Source organism: Drosophila gunungcola, chromosome 3R (assembly GCF_025200985.1).
Source record: "Drosophila gunungcola strain Sukarami chromosome 3R, Dgunungcola_SK_2, whole genome shotgun sequence".
Taxonomy (NCBI): domain Eukaryota; kingdom Metazoa; phylum Arthropoda; class Insecta; order Diptera; family Drosophilidae; genus Drosophila; species Drosophila gunungcola.
In genome coordinates, this window is record NC_069139.1 from 22,343,241 (window position 1) to 22,362,678 (window position 19,438).

At 44.2% G+C, this 19,438-nt stretch overlaps 3 protein-coding genes across 10 annotated transcripts; 2 read left to right on the forward strand and 1 right to left on the reverse strand.

Moving 5' to 3' along the window:
* Positions 1-2,507: 2,507 nt before the first annotated feature.
* On the forward strand, positions 2,508-15,765 carry LOC128266190 (uncharacterized). Of its 8 annotated transcripts, none has more exons than XM_053002527.1 (8): positions 2,508-2,791; positions 8,132-8,815; positions 10,275-10,638; positions 10,710-10,957; positions 11,752-12,594; positions 12,715-13,012; positions 13,074-13,366; positions 14,381-15,765. In XM_053002527.1, the coding sequence occupies exons 2-8, from the start codon at positions 8,574-8,576 to the stop codon at positions 15,384-15,386; spliced, it is 3,294 nt and encodes a 1,097-aa protein (XP_052858487.1). In that variant the 5' UTR covers positions 2,508-2,791; positions 8,132-8,573; the 3' UTR covers positions 15,387-15,765. The 8 variants fall into 8 exon arrangements, with proteins under 8 accessions (XP_052858487.1, XP_052858492.1, XP_052858494.1 ...); XM_053002532.1 differs by having other exon boundaries at positions 12,757-13,012; XM_053002534.1 differs by having other exon boundaries at positions 12,775-13,012.
* Positions 15,766-16,719: 954 nt separating this feature from the next.
* On the forward strand, positions 16,720-18,882 carry LOC128263354 (glycine N-methyltransferase). Its single transcript, XM_052998384.1, has 4 exons — positions 16,720-16,991; positions 17,721-17,848; positions 17,910-18,166; positions 18,530-18,882. Exons 1-4 carry the CDS (start codon positions 16,777-16,779, stop codon positions 18,797-18,799), a joined length of 870 nt encoding a protein of 289 aa, XP_052854344.1. The 5' UTR covers positions 16,720-16,776; the 3' UTR covers positions 18,800-18,882.
* Positions 18,795-19,198, reverse strand: LOC128263365 (uncharacterized). Its single transcript, XM_052998395.1, has one exon. It carries the CDS (start codon positions 19,057-19,059, stop codon positions 18,913-18,915), a length of 147 nt encoding a protein of 48 aa, XP_052854355.1. The 5' UTR covers positions 19,060-19,198; the 3' UTR covers positions 18,795-18,912.
* Between the last annotated feature and the right edge of the window lie 240 nt (positions 19,199-19,438).

Genomic DNA, 19,438 nt, shown 5'->3' on the forward strand with positions numbered 1-19,438 from the left:
AATATTAAATAAAAATAAAAGAGTAAGGTTCATTTGTAAGTCACATTTCAAATTATATCAAATTGTTAGCAAAACTCAAGTCAATAACCCCAATAGAAAATGGCTAAAATAAATGATATAATGATATAATCAAGCTGTCTTGCAGCATCTGCCAATGCATCAGATTAACACACTAGAGATTACTCAACCCACTTGCGTTCGTAATGAGGCATTTTCCATCCAATAGTTATTCAACGAGTGTAATCCCGTCGTGGAATACTTCTTAAATGCCCCCAATGGCTGTCAAATCCAGTTCAGCACCTGGGTGCCAGACAGGCGACTCGGGATTGACAAAGTCCGATTCGAAATGGGTCATTGCATGCGAGGAGCAGGGCCGTTTACGGTAAATGGATGTCCAAGATCTCCACCAACTGTGGAACATTTCAGCTTAATCCCCCGAATCGAACTAGAACAGATCGCCTGGCCCAGTTTGGCGTGGCAAGAAGGAGTTGAGATGTATTGGCCAACTTCATCTTTTGTGGGCTGCATCAGAACCCGACACTTGTTCTTAGAGATTGACCCATTTTGCCGGATGGCCCGAGCCAGCGAACCTGTTTCCCCTTTCCGATGATGCGCTATGCGCTATGCACTATGCGCTATGCTATATGCCATCGACGGCCTGGCCAAAACATGAATTAATTTGGCCCGGTGCTTTGGGTGCCTTGAGCTGCAGCCTCGACCGCAGCGCCATCGTCTGTCTAACGGTGCACTCGAATATTGGCCAGAGATTTGCCTGGCTAATGGGCACGCGGCAATTTGGGCCACTGTCCACGCAGGTTTTTCCACTTTTTGGCAGCAGAAACTGGGCCTCGAGTTCGAGTCAAGGTGGACGGGCGAGGCGAATCCGACCTGACCTGCTCCAAAAAAGCGAGGACTACATTATGATTGCGGGATATGCTGCATGTGAGTGGAATGGGTGTCATGCAATGAAATCGATGTAATAATCTTATGAGAATGTAATAAAAAATCACTTTTAAGTACCCGTACAATTCTTTAGCATTTTTTCAATGTATTTTCATACCTACATCGGTGAATTCGTCATTGAATTGCCATTCAAATGCATTCTCACTTCAGTTTTTCAAATTTTCGCAAAAAATGATGATGGGTACCCCTATCAAAAATGCAATAACTGGTCAAACAAATAATTTTTCAGATAATCGATTTTTAAAAATCGATTTTGGCATCAAACCAAAATTTATTTTTCTAAAACTATTGTGGATGGGTAGTATAGGTCGCCAGCTTCAAAAAACAGACACCCTTATGAATATACTTCTAATTTTGGCCAAGTTACAACAAGAGGACTTCATTGGGATTTTGTTTTTGACAAGACTCCAAAATCTTAAAAAAAAAAACACCTAAAAAATCCGTTTTTCTATCAAAACGCAGAGAAGTAATCGTCAAAAGATGGAATGTCATTCATCGGATAATTCGTCATTAAATTGCCAATCAAATGGCAATCTCAGTTAAACATTTTTTAGTTTTTAAAATTTTTGCAAAAAAATGATGATGTACCCCCTTATCAAAAATGGAAAAACTGGTAAAAAAATTATTTTTTTCAAAATATCGATTTTTAAAAATCGGTTTTTGCATCAAAACAAAATTAATTTTTCTAAAACTATTGCGGATGGGTAATATACATAGGTCGCCAGCTGTATAAAACAGCCACTCCCTTGGCTATACATATATATATATATATTTTTAGCTGGCTTCTTTAAAAACTAAAACATCATTAGGATGATCACAATGATATAATAAGGCTACTTAAAATAAATAAATATTATGGGATCTTAGGTTCGCCAAGAGGCATTAAGAATAGTTTGGTGTGGGATAAATAATTAGTATAACAACTTCTAAATTTATTGGCGGTTGTAACTACCACAGCCATAGCAACAATAAATAAATGAGATGAATATCGTATACAAGTTGCAAAATAAAATTTAAAGCATGCAAATTTTTTAAATTAGCTTACAAATTGCTTTATAATGTGTTTCTAATTATTTTATTAACCAATTGAAATTCAATGGCCTTTAATCGTGTAACCGTTTGCTGTTTAGAGAAAACAATCATGTAAACATCCGTCCCCCAGCCAAAACTTCTTTGCAGAAGGGAAAAGTTATTTAGTTGGCAAACACCTGGCCACTACTGTTGACTTAAGCGTGGCAAATTGTCATTATTACTGTCGTACTTAGGATCACCAGACGCCGCAGGTTCCCTCCACAAGCCGAACTTTTGGCTAATCCACTTCAACAGCGTAAGTCGTCAGTCGTCGGCCATCAGCCATCAGCAATTTGGCCAACTGCACGCATGCGCTGGGGCCAAAACAAAACTGGCCACTGCACCGGCTAGATGAGTGTACCCATCTCTTTCTGTGCTTCAGTCTCCGTCTCTTTCTGGGCCTCTGCATCTCGACTTTGGCTTTGGGAGCCATCAAATTGGTCTGCCGCAGTTAGTCTCGTTATTGACTTCGCGCACTGCGGTCGCTGCCTCGGCTGCTGAGTTTTCCACACCATTTTCTCGGCTGGAAAATGCAAATTACGAACGAATGAAAGTGTTGTCGCCGACTAAAGAATAGGAACGTGACCGAGTCATTGGGAAAATAAGCTAAATTTGTACTTTGATTACGGGGCTGGCGAAGAAAGTTTTGCCTGTCTTATCGGTGGGTAAAATCGAGACCAACATTAAGCAATTTATGATCTTTCAAGTGAAGAGTGATTTTTTATATGAACAATGTGCCAAGAAAAGGCCAAAGCAGGTAAGATATTAAATTATTACTCATACGACATGTGTGCAAGGGTAATCGACCTGACTTGTGATACACTATTGGTAGTACGCTTCGACTGTACCAATGCAGGGCAATTATTTATTTTCCCTCCAATTAAAACCCCGAGGTGATCCTAATTAGCCTGAAGAACAAACTCGGGCCATCACATTCTCCTAGCCAAGAATGGCAAATAAAAACTGGACATGGCCGTCAGGTGTGTGTGCGCGTTGACAACCATATAAGCCTTGTTAGCAGCTGCAGCGGCAAACGCTTATTCGATTAGCGGGATTTACGGCCACTGTTGGTAGCTTCTTATTCCATGGCGACGACACTCGAATCAAGATCGACAAAACATTTTTCCTGCTAAACTCGTTCAGGTTTCCTACTTACCGGGCTTTGTCCCCTGTCCGCGATTGTTGTCCGCGCGCGCGCTTCTTTCTGGGAGGGATCTCGGCTTTTCTTGCAATTATTTTCCGATTTTCTCCCCGGCGCCGTATGCTGCGTGACAGGTCCGCGGTTCAAAAACTGGAGCACCGATGCGCAGTTTATTTCAGCTGCCGGCCAACTTGTTTCCACTTCTGAAGGTGGGTCACAGCCATAACTCCTCGACTGGAATCCCCTCGCCACGATCCCCTCGCCCCGACTCACAGACTCTTCTGTTCTGCGTTGGTCGTGGCTATAATCGTGCGTTGAGCCATTTCCAATCATCAGTTTACCGCTATTGAACAATCTCTTCATCGGGACGCTAGAATGTGCTAATGAACCATTCTAATGCACTACAAGCTCGATTCAATCGTCGCTCTTATAACAGTAGGCAATGCATCACTTATGGTGGGAATGTCTCACACTGAATAGTGATATCTTTTAGTGCCAATTAAATGCCCAGCTTAGAAGAGGGCCCACAGAACATAACATTCTAAATTAAAAAAAAAAAAATGATATATTTAGAGTGTTACAAAAAATGCCATAAACGGTGATACATAACTTCCACTCATTAGTTTATTATTTTTAAAAACAATTCAACTTTAAAATTGACATTGGCATATAGCTTATGTAAAATGAAGATTTATCTTCAGAAATTTCATATTAATGGCTTTTTGAGAAATGCAAATTAATGTATGGTACACTACTTCTGATTATTCTATATTCTTATTTATAAGGTCAACATATAAGGGATTATATTAAAATACAAACACATTAAAATATTTTAAATATTATTATAAATATTAGCCTTTAGTTTTTGTTTAGTGTATGAATATTGGCAATCATTGCCGCGCTGTGGCGTCCTAAAATAGAAACAATTACAATAATTGCAGCTAGCCCTTAATTTGGCCAGCGGCCTTAATGGTCAGTGGCATCGCACCTTGTAATTATGAATGGCAATAAAGAAAATCTATTTTCTCGTGTGCCCACCGAGAAGTGCAAACTTTCCCCGCCAAGGCGATAAATGACAAGAAAACAATTATCTTGCTGGCCAAGAATTACGATCTTATCTGGGCGAGGAACGGCACTGGGCCACAAAGAGCACAGTTAGCCAGCAATCAGATGGTGTCAATGCGGATGCCCAGCGTTCAACTGGGCTCCCGGTTGGAGGAGTTCCGACCGTCTGGGGGCGGAAAGCTGACCCACAAAGCACGCGCCATTTGAACCCAGCTAAGCGAAATAATTGAAAGCCATTTAGCACTTGCTTCGGCCAGAAGAACGGTGTTGAAGGGGCCAATTAAAACGCAACTTTTTTGAGCCAATGCTGCCGCCATAAAACATTTCAAGCGGCGAAGAATTTTCACTAGAATTTTTTGGGCCTTGAGCCATGGACTGTGGCCATGTGGTATGCAAATGCACATGCTTGTGGCAATTTATGGCGCAGAGTTCATGAGCAGCTCGGCCCGTCACGCTCTTTTGGGCAAATTTCTTTGTCGGATTTCATTATCTTCTCCTTAAAGCACGGGGGCATTGTTCGGTAAAGTGTCCATAACGCCGCCTGTCCAACTGATATTCATGATTAGCCCTCGCTTGGCATTATTTCCTTTCTTATGCCAAATCGAAGTTGAACAAGCTTGGAGAAACATTTTGGTTTCAGGAAGTGCAAAACTTATGTTTTACTAAGTGATAAAAGGGAAATACTTTTAAAGAAAGCTATGCGTGTAAGCAAATCAAGTGACAATATAAACAAGGAAATGATAGCCAACTTCACGCCAATTATATAAGGCAAAAACATCACCAGTGTTTAACATCTTAATGAGTAGCCTAGGACTTAAAGTACACACCACTTTGGGTCAGTGGTCAGTGGTCAGTGGTCGTGATCTTGGTCGAGTCACGTAGCCAGATCGTAAAGCAAAGTGTCCAAGTGGCTCTGCAAATTTTACAAAGGGGATAAAAAGCGCGAAATTAATTTCATTTTAACCACCCGCTGGTATCGTGAAAAGTGAATCGCTATTGTTGGACGGATGAGTGGATCGGTGGTTTGGTGGTTCGGTGGCTTGGTGGTTCGGTGGGGCGGAGAAAGAGCCGAGAAATGGCGTAATGAGTAGCACAATGTGACAATTGTAGTGTATTTTTCAAGACTCATTTCGGATTCGGATTCGGGTTCGTGACGCAACTGCCGGGCGGCTAATGAATGAATGGCTGGAGTTTCATGGAGCCTCGCGGAGTGGGGCACTGGGGGAAATGAAGGGAAAAACATCTCACTCGGGGCCGCGATTCTACAAAGAAAGTCTCGCCGAGCGATTATGTGTCTGGGCTGAGGCATGGAAAGTCATGAAACTTTAATTGCGCAATGTTTTTGTGTAAATGATTTGAATAATTTGCAGAACTTGTCCACTCGCGTACACTGGGGAAAATGTTCTCACCTCAGCTGGTGGCTCGTCGTTTTCCACCAGCTTAATGGCCCCTTGGGTACTGGCATTTTCGCTCACTGCCTGCGCATGTCAGATACGCAGTGCTGGGCACAAGACGAGCGCGAAGGAATCAAGCGAATCACCCAGCTCCAGCTCCAGCTCTAGCTCCAGCTCAACCCTCCGGCTGTATCTGTATCTTCAAGCTTGCCTGCCTTCGTCGGGCTGGCGCTGAGCAAAAATACGACTAATTTTGTGAAATAGTTGCCGCTGCACACACTAAATTCGTACAAGAAACCTTTAAAGCAGACACACAGCTGAAACACAGCCTGGTAAATTGAATAGAGAAAGTGATGATCACGGTAGTATGATGTTATTTGTTAAATAAATCACATCGCCCATCAACACCCGACCACCCCGACGAATGCGTGCATTTAACGGTTTGGCCACCAACTGAAAGTTCTCTTAAAAGTAAAAGCCAAAAAGCTGGCCACGCACAAAGGAAAATTCTACTCATTGGGAAAACAAAACCGTTGAAAACGGAACCGAAAAGGTTCGGGTTCTTGGCATTGAAACCGAAGTTTCGGGTTCTTCGCTATCTATCCACCTGTCCAGCATCTTGTTCAATCGATTTCCATTTGAGATCCATAAAAACGAAACCAGAAGGGTCTGGAAGAGCCATTAAAAGCAGAGCTTTCTGGCCAGGCTCCACGCAAACAAAGGGCAATTAGTGCGCTTGGCATTTACTATTGTCTCACGTGGACCACATTTAATTGCTTCTTACTGTTAGCTCATGAATAAACCGAACACAGTTGTCAACACTCGAGACACCAGCGCAGTCGATCAAAGGCCTTCAAAATTAAAAAAAATCTAAAATGGAAAATGGAAAGTTTGATGTTAGCACCGAGATAGATTTTAACGGCGGCTGGCTCAAAAAAAGTTTTTATTATTAGTGAAATGGAAACGGAGTTTTTAATTGAAATCATCTTGAGTAACGAGTGCGGCTTGATTTCATTGCGGCACAGCAGGCATGGATCGTAAAGTATATCATGCATGTACCTTACCTATTTATGACCCCTGCAGACTTTTTGTTTATTCTAATTTGCAAGTTAAAATGCAAATGTAGGATCAACTATTTAATGGCTTTGCATGCCTGTGAATTATTACGCCTATGATTCGAAACTATTCGTTGTCTTGGGGTTCTGTACACAATTGGCCAAGCAATTCTCAATTTCCAACTGCGCCCAAGCGATTTCAGCTCAGCTTCAGCCTGAGCGCAAAGTGAAAAATTAAATGCATTTTACGATGGAGCGAAAGAGGCCGCGGGCAGCTCCAATTATCGTAAGACTTGACCACGGTCATTGATTTCGAAAATGCCTTCACTGCTGTTTCCCTTCCCCTCTCTCCTCTTCCCTCCCCGGAATCCACCAAACCCGGTCACAGCTTCTGCGCTTGCGCAAATGGCAAAAAAAAAATAAAAAAACCCGGGCCACCGGCATTTTGGAGTAGCCAAAGTCAAAGTCATAGTCATAGACATAGTCATGGTCCAACTCGAACTGGCGACACTCTCTTTAATTGCAGTTGGCCCGCGGGTGCCAGCTTTTGTGGGAGACTGACCCAAAGGTGCATTGCCCACATCACTTTGCGACATATGCTATGCAAACGATAGTCACACACATAATGCTCCTATATTGGGCAAGTGATTGCGGCTGTCAGTTTGTTGGCCAAAGCAACCAAAGCAACCAAAGCATTCATATTCCGCGATACAAAGTCAGGCATTCTCATTGTGCCTGTGCCTGTGCCGCCGCCACTGCCCACTTACGCCAGAGATGATATTGTTGTTATGGTCCGCTCATTTCTATCTTTCTCCGCTGGCTGGCCCTGTTGAGCGGTTCGACGTTTCGGCCCGGCCAGTCGCCGTGTGGCATTCAACGAAGTCGGACGGAGCGCCCAGTTACGGCACTTGGCATTGGACACTGAACATTTGGATTTGGATTACCGACGGCCACATCTGTATTTCTCTGAACTGGGATTGTGGCGAATTCAGTGACAATGTGGTGCAGTGGAGTTGAAGTTCAATAAGCCACACCAAGTAAATGACATTTCAAATTGGCTCAAACGAGTGTCTCTGTGTCTCTGTGAGTGTTTGAGTGTTTGAGTGCTTGTGTTTGTTCGGCATTTGCTAATTACCGCGAATATCTCAGCAGTGAAAGTATCTCATAGATGCAGCCCGTATATTACTCTGTGCGTTCGCAAATAGCCAACATTTTTCCGATACAACAATTGCATTTCATTGGGCAATTTATCAGCCGAAACGGCATAAACTGAAAAACTGAAAAACTGAAAAACCGAAAAAAAGCGAACATATCCAATTATTAATAACTATTTTGCAATACCTTTTCCTTGTGTATGGCTAAATAAACAATCGTTACGGTTACGGGGCCTGTGCCTTAATCTAATAATGCTAAAATCTGTCGGTTTTTGGTTTTGCTTGCAGCTAATTAATGAGCCGGCTCCAGTGCGATGAATGATGAATGATGAATGATGAATGCTGAATGTTGGATGATGGCCCCAGCGGAGCACGCCATGCAACACCTCGCGATCGCAGCTGCCACTTCCCCGAGCACTTCCAGCTCCCACTTCTAGCCTATGCAAAATGTGTGGGGCCGAGGCTGGTGTAATTCGCTAACATGCTGGAAATTAACGTTCATTGCGCCTAAACTGATTGCATTCACTGCTAATTGCCCACAAATTGCGCGCTCCTCCGCCGCCAAAAAATAGGAAAATCAAAAAAAAAAAAACAAAAACAAAAACCAATAATAACCAGTGAACAGTGAGCAGTGAGCAGTGAACAGTGTATTGCAAATAGCGATTTGCATCCGCGGCAGCGGCATTCCGTGAGTGTTTAGCACGTCCAGCCCCCCAGGAGGAGAAGGAGGATGGTCACCTGCAAGGTGGACTCCCAAACCGCGGTGGCTGTTCCCAAAATGAATGCGTCCCGGACCCGCGCAAAGCAATTGCCCATCGTGGGCAACAACAACCACAGCCACAGCCACAGCCACACTAATAGCAACTCTTCCGGCTTTCGGCTCCTGGACGGCGACCAGCTCGAAAACAATTCGAGTGTCAGCCGCAACTCCATCTACAAACTGAAGATCGATCTGATGTTCGACGATTCCAGGTGAGTTTTTTGGTGAAACTTTGTAATTGGGAGCAAATTGCCTGGGGAGGTGTGTTTGGTTTCCATCAATTAGCCTCGCTCTCCAACAAATCAATTAGCCCACTGTGATGCCTTTGACCACCCAACACTTTCGTTCTCGAAACCACACAAACTATCATACGCAGAGTTACAGATACAAATGCAGATACAGATACAGATTTAGATACAAATTTAGATACAAATTTAGATACAGATACAAGCGGCGAGTGAGAGACCGAGAGATATTCCGTTTACCGTTTTTCATTTGCATAGCCAACAAAATCAACAGTTAGTTTCAAAATTAAAAACTTTATTGTCTGATGGAAAAGATGGTGGGGCAGCCCAAGATAGAGCGACGACACTTGCTCTTTGCTTAAATATTCACCGCTGACACACATTCGCCGGCGAACGAACTACTTAATTGATTGAGATTGAGAATGAGAATGAGAAAAAAAACCAACTCCAATGCCCACCACTCATACTCATCTCCAGCTTCATGGCCATTCAAAACGAAGACGTTCTATGGAAATAAGCATTTCCGATTTGATGTCAGCTAGCGGTAAACGGTATGGCTCGAATTGGGAACACCTAAGCTGCATTCGGCACTCGACACTCGGCACTCGACACTCGGCACTCGACACTAGGCAGTCGGCAGTCGGCACACGGCCTCTATCCCGTCCAACCACTTCATGTGAGTCCCGGGTTCTGACCTGGCCAGCAGGATGTGGCCAATTCGAATGCCACACCAGCCAACAAGTTCACAAACAGTCTTGGGCAAACTCCGCTGCGAGTCGAATATGCTAATCTCGGGCTGCTTGTGCGTTAATCAGTCAAACTTTCACAAAAATGGAACCGTTTTGTCGTTTCAAGCACTCAAAGTGTGTTGGCTGGAGAGCGGCTCATAAAATATCAAAATCGGTATCCATCAACTTTTTAATCTAATCACATTCTAATTTATATGTTAGTTCATTGTGTGAAAGAACTTTCTGTTTGTTTTTTGCTATTAAATAATTATTTTAGGATTGTCTTGGAAATTCTGTAGATATTGTTTGAGTGTTTAGATTGGTTTTGATCTTGCTTTGACTGGAATGACAACTGTGCTCTAAATCCAGGAGCTTGTTTTAGAGAAACAAGTGATCATATACTCAATAGCAACGTTAAGAAACTTTCTTAATTCAACAAATTTAAATACATAAATAAATAATAATAATTTTAATAAAATTACTACTTACTTTAAAACAGTAATTAGGGTACAAAAAATAGGTAAGATATAAACTTAAATAACAATTCGATAAACATAAATAAAATTATAATAAATAAATTACAGTTTTAAAAATCTTACATTCAATTACTCTATAATCTGTAAGTGAATTTCTATAGATTTCTTTGAGTAAGCTTCTTGATCATTGTTTTAATGACCCATTTGTTATCCCCCAACCAGATCCATGCGAAGCAGCCGCCTCGACGATCCCCGGGGATCGCATCGCACCCGCTCCATCATCATGTATGGGCGCAGTGAGTTGGCCAGCAACGCGGGCGACACGCCCCGCTCCTTGAGCAGCTTCCTGCAGGACAACGGGCAGTCGGCCAAGGTGCTGGCCGAGGCGGCCAAGAAGGACGTACAGCGGATCAGCAACAGCGTGCAGGCCCAGATCGAGCAGCTGTTCACGGACGTGGCCAAGGACGCGACCAGCAGCTTCGAGGTCACCTGCCTGGGCGCGCTGCCGCTCAAGGACAAGGTGACCAGTCTGCAGGGTCTGCAGGAGCCACTGCGTCAGCTGTACCTCAGCGAGGTGACCAAGAAGGTGCGAACTGTCGCTCTGAATGGGGAGCTAAATTAACTGCCCAGCTAACTCCTATATCCTCACTCATCCAGCAGAAGCTCAACTCCGGATCACTGGATATCTGCGCCACCGGACTGAGGGTGAAGATCAGCGCATTGGCCCTCGCCAATGGAGCCGGGAATCCGGAGGACAGCGAGGCCCTCATCACGCCCTTCCACAACATAGCCGTGTGGTCGGCGGTGAAGTTCGTCATATCCGATGAGGACGGTGGCGCTGCCTTCTTGCCCCTGATCACCGATCCAGAGAACATTGACAAGACTGCCCTGTTCCAGCCACTGAGGTGAGTTGCCTACGTTCATAAATTAAGCAAAATTAATTAAGTTTTGTCCGAGTTTCAAAATCTCCTCTTGAAAAATACTATACCTTAACTCAATCTTGAATTATGTTCTAAATATTTGAATATTTCAAAAGTAAAAAATATATCCAATGAATTGGCAAAGTTTGTGATGGGTTTCAAAGTAAATTTAATAAGAGAAAAAAATTTTTTAGTTTTTGAGTAATTATTTTTTCCTGCTTTTTCCAATAGGGTTTATTAGTTTTTGGCGGTTTTGCAAAAAACAGAAAAACTGATATTTTTAATTATGTAGCCCATAAAATCGTAATTACAAAATAATTTTTTTTTTGCCAATTAACACTCTTATTACACATCGACATTATAAATAAAAGCTGTGCCGTCATGGTTAAAAACTCTGATCTGCACAATATCTTTAAGTGCCTCTACAAATATTAATATAATAATATCCTAGAAAACAAATTTTTGTTCCCTTAAAATCATGAGTGCTCTGTGTGTTTCAAGTTTATCCTAAAAAAAAATGTTTGTATTATTTATACTATTTTTTTTTTTATTTTAAAAAGGTTATGTCAAAATGTATGTCCTGACATGTATTTTAATTGTAGGTTGCTTTCAGAATCTTTAATTAAATGTTTAAAACCGTCTTATTCATTTTCCTTAAATTTTCTTGCAATGAATTTCATAGTATTTTTTTGGAATCTGTCCCCAGATAGGATTTTAATAGCTTAATGATTTTCCTTATAAATGAATACATATTTTGTTAAATCAATGCACCCTTTTAGCTCCAGCGAACAGCTGGCGGTGGAGCACAGCATCCATGTGCACGCGCCCATCTTCGCGGTGGTCATGCGCTCGGCCAGCTCGCCCAAGGTGCTCGAGTGCCACGGATTCATCTGCAAGAGCACCGAGGACGCCATCGTGATCGCGGCCACACTGTACCAGAGCCTGATGGCCCACGTGAGCACCAGTTCGCGGCGCAACACCCAGCGGAGGACGCCGCGCCAGCAGAACGGGGTGAGCTGCATCAGCATCGCCAGCAGCTCGGCACTGGCCAGCTCCAACTACCTGTCCCGCTCCCAGATCCTGCCCAGCGCCAGTGGGCGGCGCAGCTCCTTCCGGGGCAGCACTGGCGGGGGCGGGGCTCCATCCCGTTCAGGACGCAAGAAGCGGGTGTCGAACAGCTCCTTGAGCTCGCACAGCAATGTCATCAACGAGGCTGCCGAGCTGGAGACCTCCACGGAGGAGCGGCGCCGCAAGTCGCACAAGTCGAAACGGGCGCCGCCAGTGCCCACCACAGTGCCTGGCTCTGGTGGCCACACCAGGAGCGGCGGTGGCGGAGGCGGAGGAGCAGGTACCCCATCCCGCAGCGGCAGCATAGTGTGCGGCAATGGCCATGTGACCCGACTCCACCAGAGCTCCCATCCCGGCAAGAAGCCGTCGGCGGGCACGGAGCTATCGACCGGTGGTGTCGATGGTGGCACACCGGCCAACGGTGACATCCTCACCCGGGTGGCCATTCCCAGATCCGGCAGCTTCCTCAACACCGGCGGACTGACGCGCTACAAGTCGCGGGCGGCGAGACGCCATTCCGGCAAACTGGGCGGCGGTGGCGGCGGCGGAGGAGGGTGAGTATTGCCACCGGACTGGGGGTCAGGTTCAGTTGGATCTTGGACTCTGTCTGACTAAATCTGACTGATCCTGACCCTGGGCACGGGCGGCAGTCTTTTTGCAATTGGGGGGAGAAGGTTTGGCCTGGTTGATTGGCATCGCTTGACTTGTGCTTCTAGTTCCCCACTTGGTTTCAGCGAACTGTTTAACGAATTTCGCCTGCACGAGAACCTGCACTCGCTGGACGACATCCTGTACGCCATCATCGACGCCGACGGCATGTCCTTCAACGACCTGAAGCCCATCTACAAGGAGTTCTTGCTCAAGCTGGCCGTCACTCTCACCCAGGACGAGCTCTTCCAGCGCTCCAAGAACATCATGCGGCGTCAAAAGAAGAAGAAACAGAAGCGGAGGCCGAGTGTTAATGGATCGCAGGTGGGTCAACTTTCCCCTCCCAAATCCGTACAATTAAAATAATATTTTATGAACCCCGCAGAAGAAGTCGAAGAGCAGCTTTTTCGGCACCAAATCCCTGAAGAAGGTCTTCCAGCTGGGCCAGTTCCGCTCGTGCCGCGGCAAACTGTCCAAGCCGACGGCGAAGGCCAAGGAGGCCACTCTGGACAGCCAGGGCAAGCGCAGGATCAGTCCGCCCATCATCATCGGGCCGCCCATCACCCACTGCCACGCCCAGCAGCAGCACCAGCGCAACAGGGCGGCCACCAGCGGCTCCGACGTATCGGTGGTGCGGAACGAGCACACCCAAGGACTCAACCGGAACAGCAGCAGTGGGTAAGATTCGGCCCATGTGTATTTGTACCTTCTAGGGGCTTTCACTTTTGTAGGCTTGTTATACCCTTGCAGAGACATCTCCGACCCTATAAAGTATATATATTCTTGATCAGCATCACTGCCTTAGGAACTATCAAATAATTGAGCTACAAATCATCATAGCTTCAATGTAAACATACAATTAATCAATCATAATTTTAATGCTTTCAAGAATATTTAATTTTTGCAATAGCTGCAAAAGTATATGAACTTCGACTTGCCGAAGTTTGCTTCCTTTCTTGTTTTAAAAATGTACTTCAACAAACGTTTACAGAAACGATTGGGTAAAATTTGAAAAACTTCACTCTTTTAGAAGAAATTTGTTTGTTTTTCGCTGGTTTAGTCTAATTAGAAATCTTTATTCTTATTTAATTCGATTATATACCAATACCTTTGAATCTAATTAAAATCGAATGACTATTACCTAAAGCTGCCAAATATCTGTCATGTTTACCATACCGTTCTGTGCAGTTTTTTCGTGATGCGTTATAAGTATAATCATAAAAAATCCAAAATGTGATCTTAATAATCGCATTAACTGGGCGTTTTTATTTAAAAACATACGATTAAAATTTGACTAATTCTTCTTCTTCTGGTTGTTTTTAAATTTGATCAATTTATGATGTATGACTGTCGTAGTCAACAAACATATTCGCACAGTACATGCTGTCCGAGTTAAAAACAGGAACAATCTGAAAAAACTTAGTGATTATTTTAAAAATATTTGCAAAGGTATTAAGTTTCTGTTTCTCGTATGCTTGAGCAGGTTCAAAAAAGCATAATCAAAAAATAGAAAGGAAGTTGTTCATTTAGAAAAAAAAAATGAGAGGCAAAAAAAATCAGATGACATCGTTTGGTCCACCTTGTAGTAGTGACTATAATGACAATCAAAACTCTATACATACATATGTAATCAAATCTTTTTTTGTTTAAAATGTTGTGAGTGTTACTAACCTCATTCCTGATGACCCGCAGATACGTCTCCTGCTCGGAGTGCAGCTACGACTCCGAGTCCTGCGCCTGCGCGTCGGCCGATCGCTGCTACTGCAGCCTGCGCACGGAGCACCTGAACCACAAGCTGCGCCAGAAGAACGAGCGCAACATGGCCCTGGCCACGCCCACCCGGAAGAACTCGAACGGTGGGGTGCTGTCGCAAAACGGGGCCGGCACCTTGGCCACCAACAGGCACTCGCTGATCTCGTGCCGCTCCGACGACAAGTGCTACTGCTCCATGGTGGAGGAGGAGCCGGCCAGCTCGATGGAGCGGGACTCGGCCCACAACTCGCACACGGAGACGACCACGTCCTGCGACTCGGACAGCTGTGTGAGCGCCAGCAAGTGCTACTGCAAGCGGACGCATCGCCGTCAGCGCTCCTCGGCGGCGGCGGCCACGATTAGCGAGGACTCACTGTCGCAGCAGCAGCGCAAGTCCAGGACGAGCAACGCGGGAAAAGCGGCAAACGGAGCTTCGCGCAAGACGAAGCCGTCGGAGAAGCTGGGCCTGGACTACGAGCTCTTCAGCATCAGCGGCAGTGGCCAGCCGGTGCAGCCGCACGAGGCGCTGAGCGTGAAGAAGAGCGTGGAGGCGGCGGCCGTGTTCGCGGACATGAAGCTCAGCCAGACGACGGACATCAAGAGCCTGTGCCCGGCCAAGGGTGCGGTATCGCGGGTGGGCAGCTGCCGGTCGAACGCCTCCTCGCGGCGGTCCTCGTACCGCACCCGCGACTCCTTCAGCACGGGCCGGATGGCCATGCCAATGCCAATGCCAATGCCCATGCCAGTGGCAGTGCCAGTGCCATTGCCCCTGCCGCCGCTGGGCAAGTGCATGGGCAGTGCCGACAACCTGCTGGCCAACCTCAAGGCCATGGAGGCCAAGGCCGCCTCCGTGCGCAGCAGCGCCAGCAGGAGCCGCATGGGCAGCTACCAGTCGATGCGGGCGGTGAGCGCCTCCCTGGAGGACTCGCTGGGGTACTTGCCATAGACCGGGATTCCACTTCACTCGGAGTTACGCACTAGATAGCAGATAAGCTAATACCTAAATTATACACTTGCATACTCATTATCCTATATCATATATATATATATACTATACTATACTCCCTCGGACGGCTTATGTTTCCCAAGGCAATTGTCAATGCTGACCGATCAATTACCTTGCGAAACGTAATCATTTGTAGCCCTAAGTACCGACTATTGAAGAACATTCAGTGTGACTTTATCTTTAAGAACCTAACCGTAGAACTCGAGGTGCAATATGAAGACCAACCATGTGGGATATCACCAGTCCCAGTAATTTAATGCAGTGCAATATTTATAGCTACTACTATTAAAAATAAACGCAATTTTTTATATCAACTCAACTGAATGTTTTTCGAAATGAATTTTGTGGGATGAAAAATGAGTTGGCAAATCTTGATGATACTCATTTACATTGGTATACAGTTTCAGTGACGACTCATAATTAGTAAACAGTGATTTGGGGAAATTCAAGGAAAATATAATACTTATTGAGCTCATACGATGAACAGTGAATACTTGTAATAGCATACCTTAAATTATAAACTTGGGTTCATCTAATGAATTATTAAAATCATATGTTTCTCTTGATCAAATTAGGTGCACCATTAAAAAAATAGAATAGTACTTATTTCTGGCTATTGAATTCAACATTTTTAATTTAATATTCATTTCAGTTAAAACATTTTAAAATTAAATACTATGCATTTTAAATTTCATGAAAGTATTGTACTTAATTGGAAAATAATATATTTTAACTGGGTCCTATTTTCATTAAATACATATTATTTTAGTTTTAAATGGTATGAGCTTAAATTGAAGTATCAGATATTAAAATAAAGGAATAAATAATTAAATTAATTTTAAAGTACCTAAAAAGCGCAATAAATGATTATAAATATATGGACAAATGTAAATTGTGTTCATTTAAAAAAATTAGGTATTAGCACCGATGCTGTAATCAGATGATATCTGCTCTACTGGGGCTTTACTGTAATCTGACATGCTTAACTATTTTGCTCCGTCATTCTGTTTTTACCACGGGATGCGATCGCTGGCTTCTAATCAGAACCGGAGGGTCAGGTTCAGGGGCAAGACACAAAAGCGAAAGCCCGCTGGCGACCAGATGTTGGAGCTCCAGCTCTCGTCGTCATCCGTAGCTCGTGGGTCACACGTCAAGCGGGAGGGATTGATAAGATTACGGATTAGCACTACGTCGGCACTTTGTGGGCGCGACAGCTGTTGGCTACTGTATATGATTCTGATTTCGGTTCCCCGGAGAGCCGACGTGGAGCGTTCTGGCGGCACGGCAAATTATTTAGCTGCGATCCGCCGACCAGAGCTGACCACCAGAGATGACCACCTCCGCCGACAGTGTGTTCGTTGCCCGTTCCGACGGCATCTCCGCCGAGGGAGTGCGGGACCAGTATGCCGATGGCAAGGCCGCCAAGGTCTGGGAGATCTTCATCGGGGACAAGAACTCGCGCACGGACAACTACAAGAACTTCCTGATCGACATGCTGCGCAACAAGGGCTGCAAGCGGGTTCTGGACGTGGCCTGCGGAACGGGGTAAGTACGCGATAATATCCGAAAGTATTTAGTAACATAAAATAAATTTAAATAAGAAGCTTAACGCCCTTTTTAAGAGAATATTATAATAATTTGAAAGGCATTTGCCTACGAATTTTACACAATATTAGCAAAACTAAAGTGAAACGTTTAGAACTGATTGTTATCATTCAAAGCAAGTTGAACAAAATGTATACATTTCTTGCATTTATTTATTTACAACACAGATTGTAAATTAATTAGGTGTATTTTATATTAATATTAAAAAACCAGATATATTCCAGTTTCGGTTTGTTGAGTTTATTTATAAGGAAGACTGAGAATGTGGAATCTTTTGAGTCTTCTTAACGCTTGACTGTTGTCTACTAGAATTAAGTCAACATTTGTTTCGAGATTACGAAGTCTGTCAATATATTTCTCACTATATTTTTTATCTCTTCTGATAAACATAACTTTTCCTTATTTTTATTATATTAGATCTTAGGTTCTATTAAAGAACCACTCGAAATTTATCCTGCAAATGACCGTTATTAATATATAGGTGACTTAGTCTTGTCGGATAATAATTATAAAAAAAATTGAAAATTAAAAATTTAAAAATTATATAGAATCACAAATGACTGAATCTTAGAATTTCGTTTAACTTCCTAGACTATAACTTTAAAATAGATAACCAGCAAGACTCCTCCAAGCACTCGTCACATCTAACTTACAAATATTTGTTTCCAGTGTGGACTCCCTGATGCTTGTGGAGGAGGGCTTCGAGGTTGTCTCCGTGGATGCCTCCGATAAGATGCTGAAGTACGCGCTTAAGGAGCGCTGGGCCCGCCGAAAGGAAGCCGCCTTCGACAAGTGGGGTGGGTTTACTCTTAGCCAATGTCCTTAACTTTAAGCTCAATATCAATTTACTCCTGATAGTCATTGAGGAGGCCAACTGGCTGACGCTGTACGACGACATCGAGGAACACATCCAAGACGGTTTCGATGCGGTCATCTGCCTGGGCAACTCCTTTGCCCACTTGATGGATGGCTTCGGGGATCAGCGTGAGCACAAGCAGGCCATCGGCAACTTCGAAAGGTGCCTCAAGCCAGGAGGAGTGCTCCTGATCGACCATCGCAACTATGACAACATCCTGGAGACGGGAGCCACGCCTGCCAAGAGCATTTACTACAATGTAAGTATGCTGCTATAATGTTATCTCTGTTCCATTATCCTTTTTTTAAACACATATATATATATATATATATATATATTATAATCTGTCTGTTAAATCTAATCAACTAAGCTGCAATACCATCTATAAATAATATTTGATGAGTTGTAGAATTTCTGCCACATCACCTAGTCTCAATAATTAAAAACTATTAAATGCCACATTCCATTCAAAATAGCCAAATGTTGTCGCATCATCGTGGCGATAAGAACGGATGATCTTGTTTTTGAACCCAGATCAGATGTTTAACTCGTAACCATTCGCCTTATCAGTTACACCGCTCTCGATTCAATTAATCCAATGATGACTTGCGCCCAATTACAGACGAGCCATACGGCGGACATCAAGACGTCGGTTCTCTTCTACTGCGGCAAGCCATCGCTGGTGTCCATGGACTACCTGATCGCGGGCAACAAGCTGACCAGCGAGTTCCGCCTGTCCTACTATCCCCACGAGCTGAAGCGCTTCCGGGAGATCCTCGGCGAGATCTTCTCGGCGAAGGCGCCGCACCAGCTGTACGGCGACTTCAAGGAGATGAGCCAGGTGAAGAACCCCGCTTTCTACATCCACCTGATCGAGAAGCCGCAGGTTTAGGTTTAAGCCACTAGTTTGTATTCACATAAAGCCACAAGACAGACACACATCCATATAAATATAAAGCTCCTTCGATTCACGCAGTCCCCAGTCTTCTGAGTTTGAGTGTTCGCCTAGGCCAGTATGCAGAATCGGCCCACAATGGAGCCGAAGCACAGGGTCACCATGGCGGCCTCGATCACGAACGGGAACTTCGCCTTCACGTAGTTGAACATCCCGGTGTAGATGGTGGAGAGGGCGGCCAGTAGGATCAGCGTCATCTCTCGTCGGCCGAACTTCGCTTCAGACTGCCACTAAAACGCAAAAGCAAGCGAAACCCCAAAGGCTTGGGGCAAATGTCATTAGCCTTGCAAATGTTTTTCGTTTCGTTTCGAAAGAGAGAACGGGTAAACGATCGAAGTGCGACAAATACAGTAAAAGATCTATTCGAGACCGACGATATAAACACTATTTTGCTTCGACATATAGCATAATTTTATAGTTCAAATTCCTAAGCCAAATACATAGGTAGTTTCCAAAGAAGAACTATTGATCTTTGAGTGGCATTGCAGTCGGCTTAGGAAAGTGTTTACTGTATTCGAATTAGTATTTAACAGTCTGGCAGACACATGTGACGTATTCTGATTAACATGCCATCGA

Bases quoted from the DNA above. Each gene is read 5' to 3' on its own strand.
- LOC128266190 (XM_053002527.1), top strand. From the start codon at position 8,574: ATGGTCACCTGCAAGGTGGACTCCCAAACCGCGGTGGCTGTTCCCAAA. The intron at 8,816-10,274 runs GTGAGTTTTTTG...TCCCCCAACCAG, and splicing joins CTGATGTTCGACGATTCCAG to ATCCATGCGAAGCAGCCGCC. The intron at 13,013-13,073 runs GTGGGTCAACTT...TGAACCCCGCAG, and splicing joins CGAGTGTTAATGGATCGCAG to AAGAAGTCGAAGAGCAGCTT.
- LOC128263354 (XM_052998384.1), top strand. From the start codon at position 16,777: ATGACCACCTCCGCCGACAGTGTGTTCGTTGCCCGTTCCGACGGCATC. The intron at 16,992-17,720 runs GTAAGTACGCGA...ATTTGTTTCCAG, and splicing joins GACGTGGCCTGCGGAACGGG to TGTGGACTCCCTGATGCTTG. The intron at 18,167-18,529 runs GTAAGTATGCTG...GCCCAATTACAG, and splicing joins CCAAGAGCATTTACTACAAT to ACGAGCCATACGGCGGACAT.
- LOC128263365 (XM_052998395.1), bottom strand. From the start codon at position 19,059: ATGACGCTGATCCTACTGGCCGCCCTCTCCACCATCTACACCGGGATG.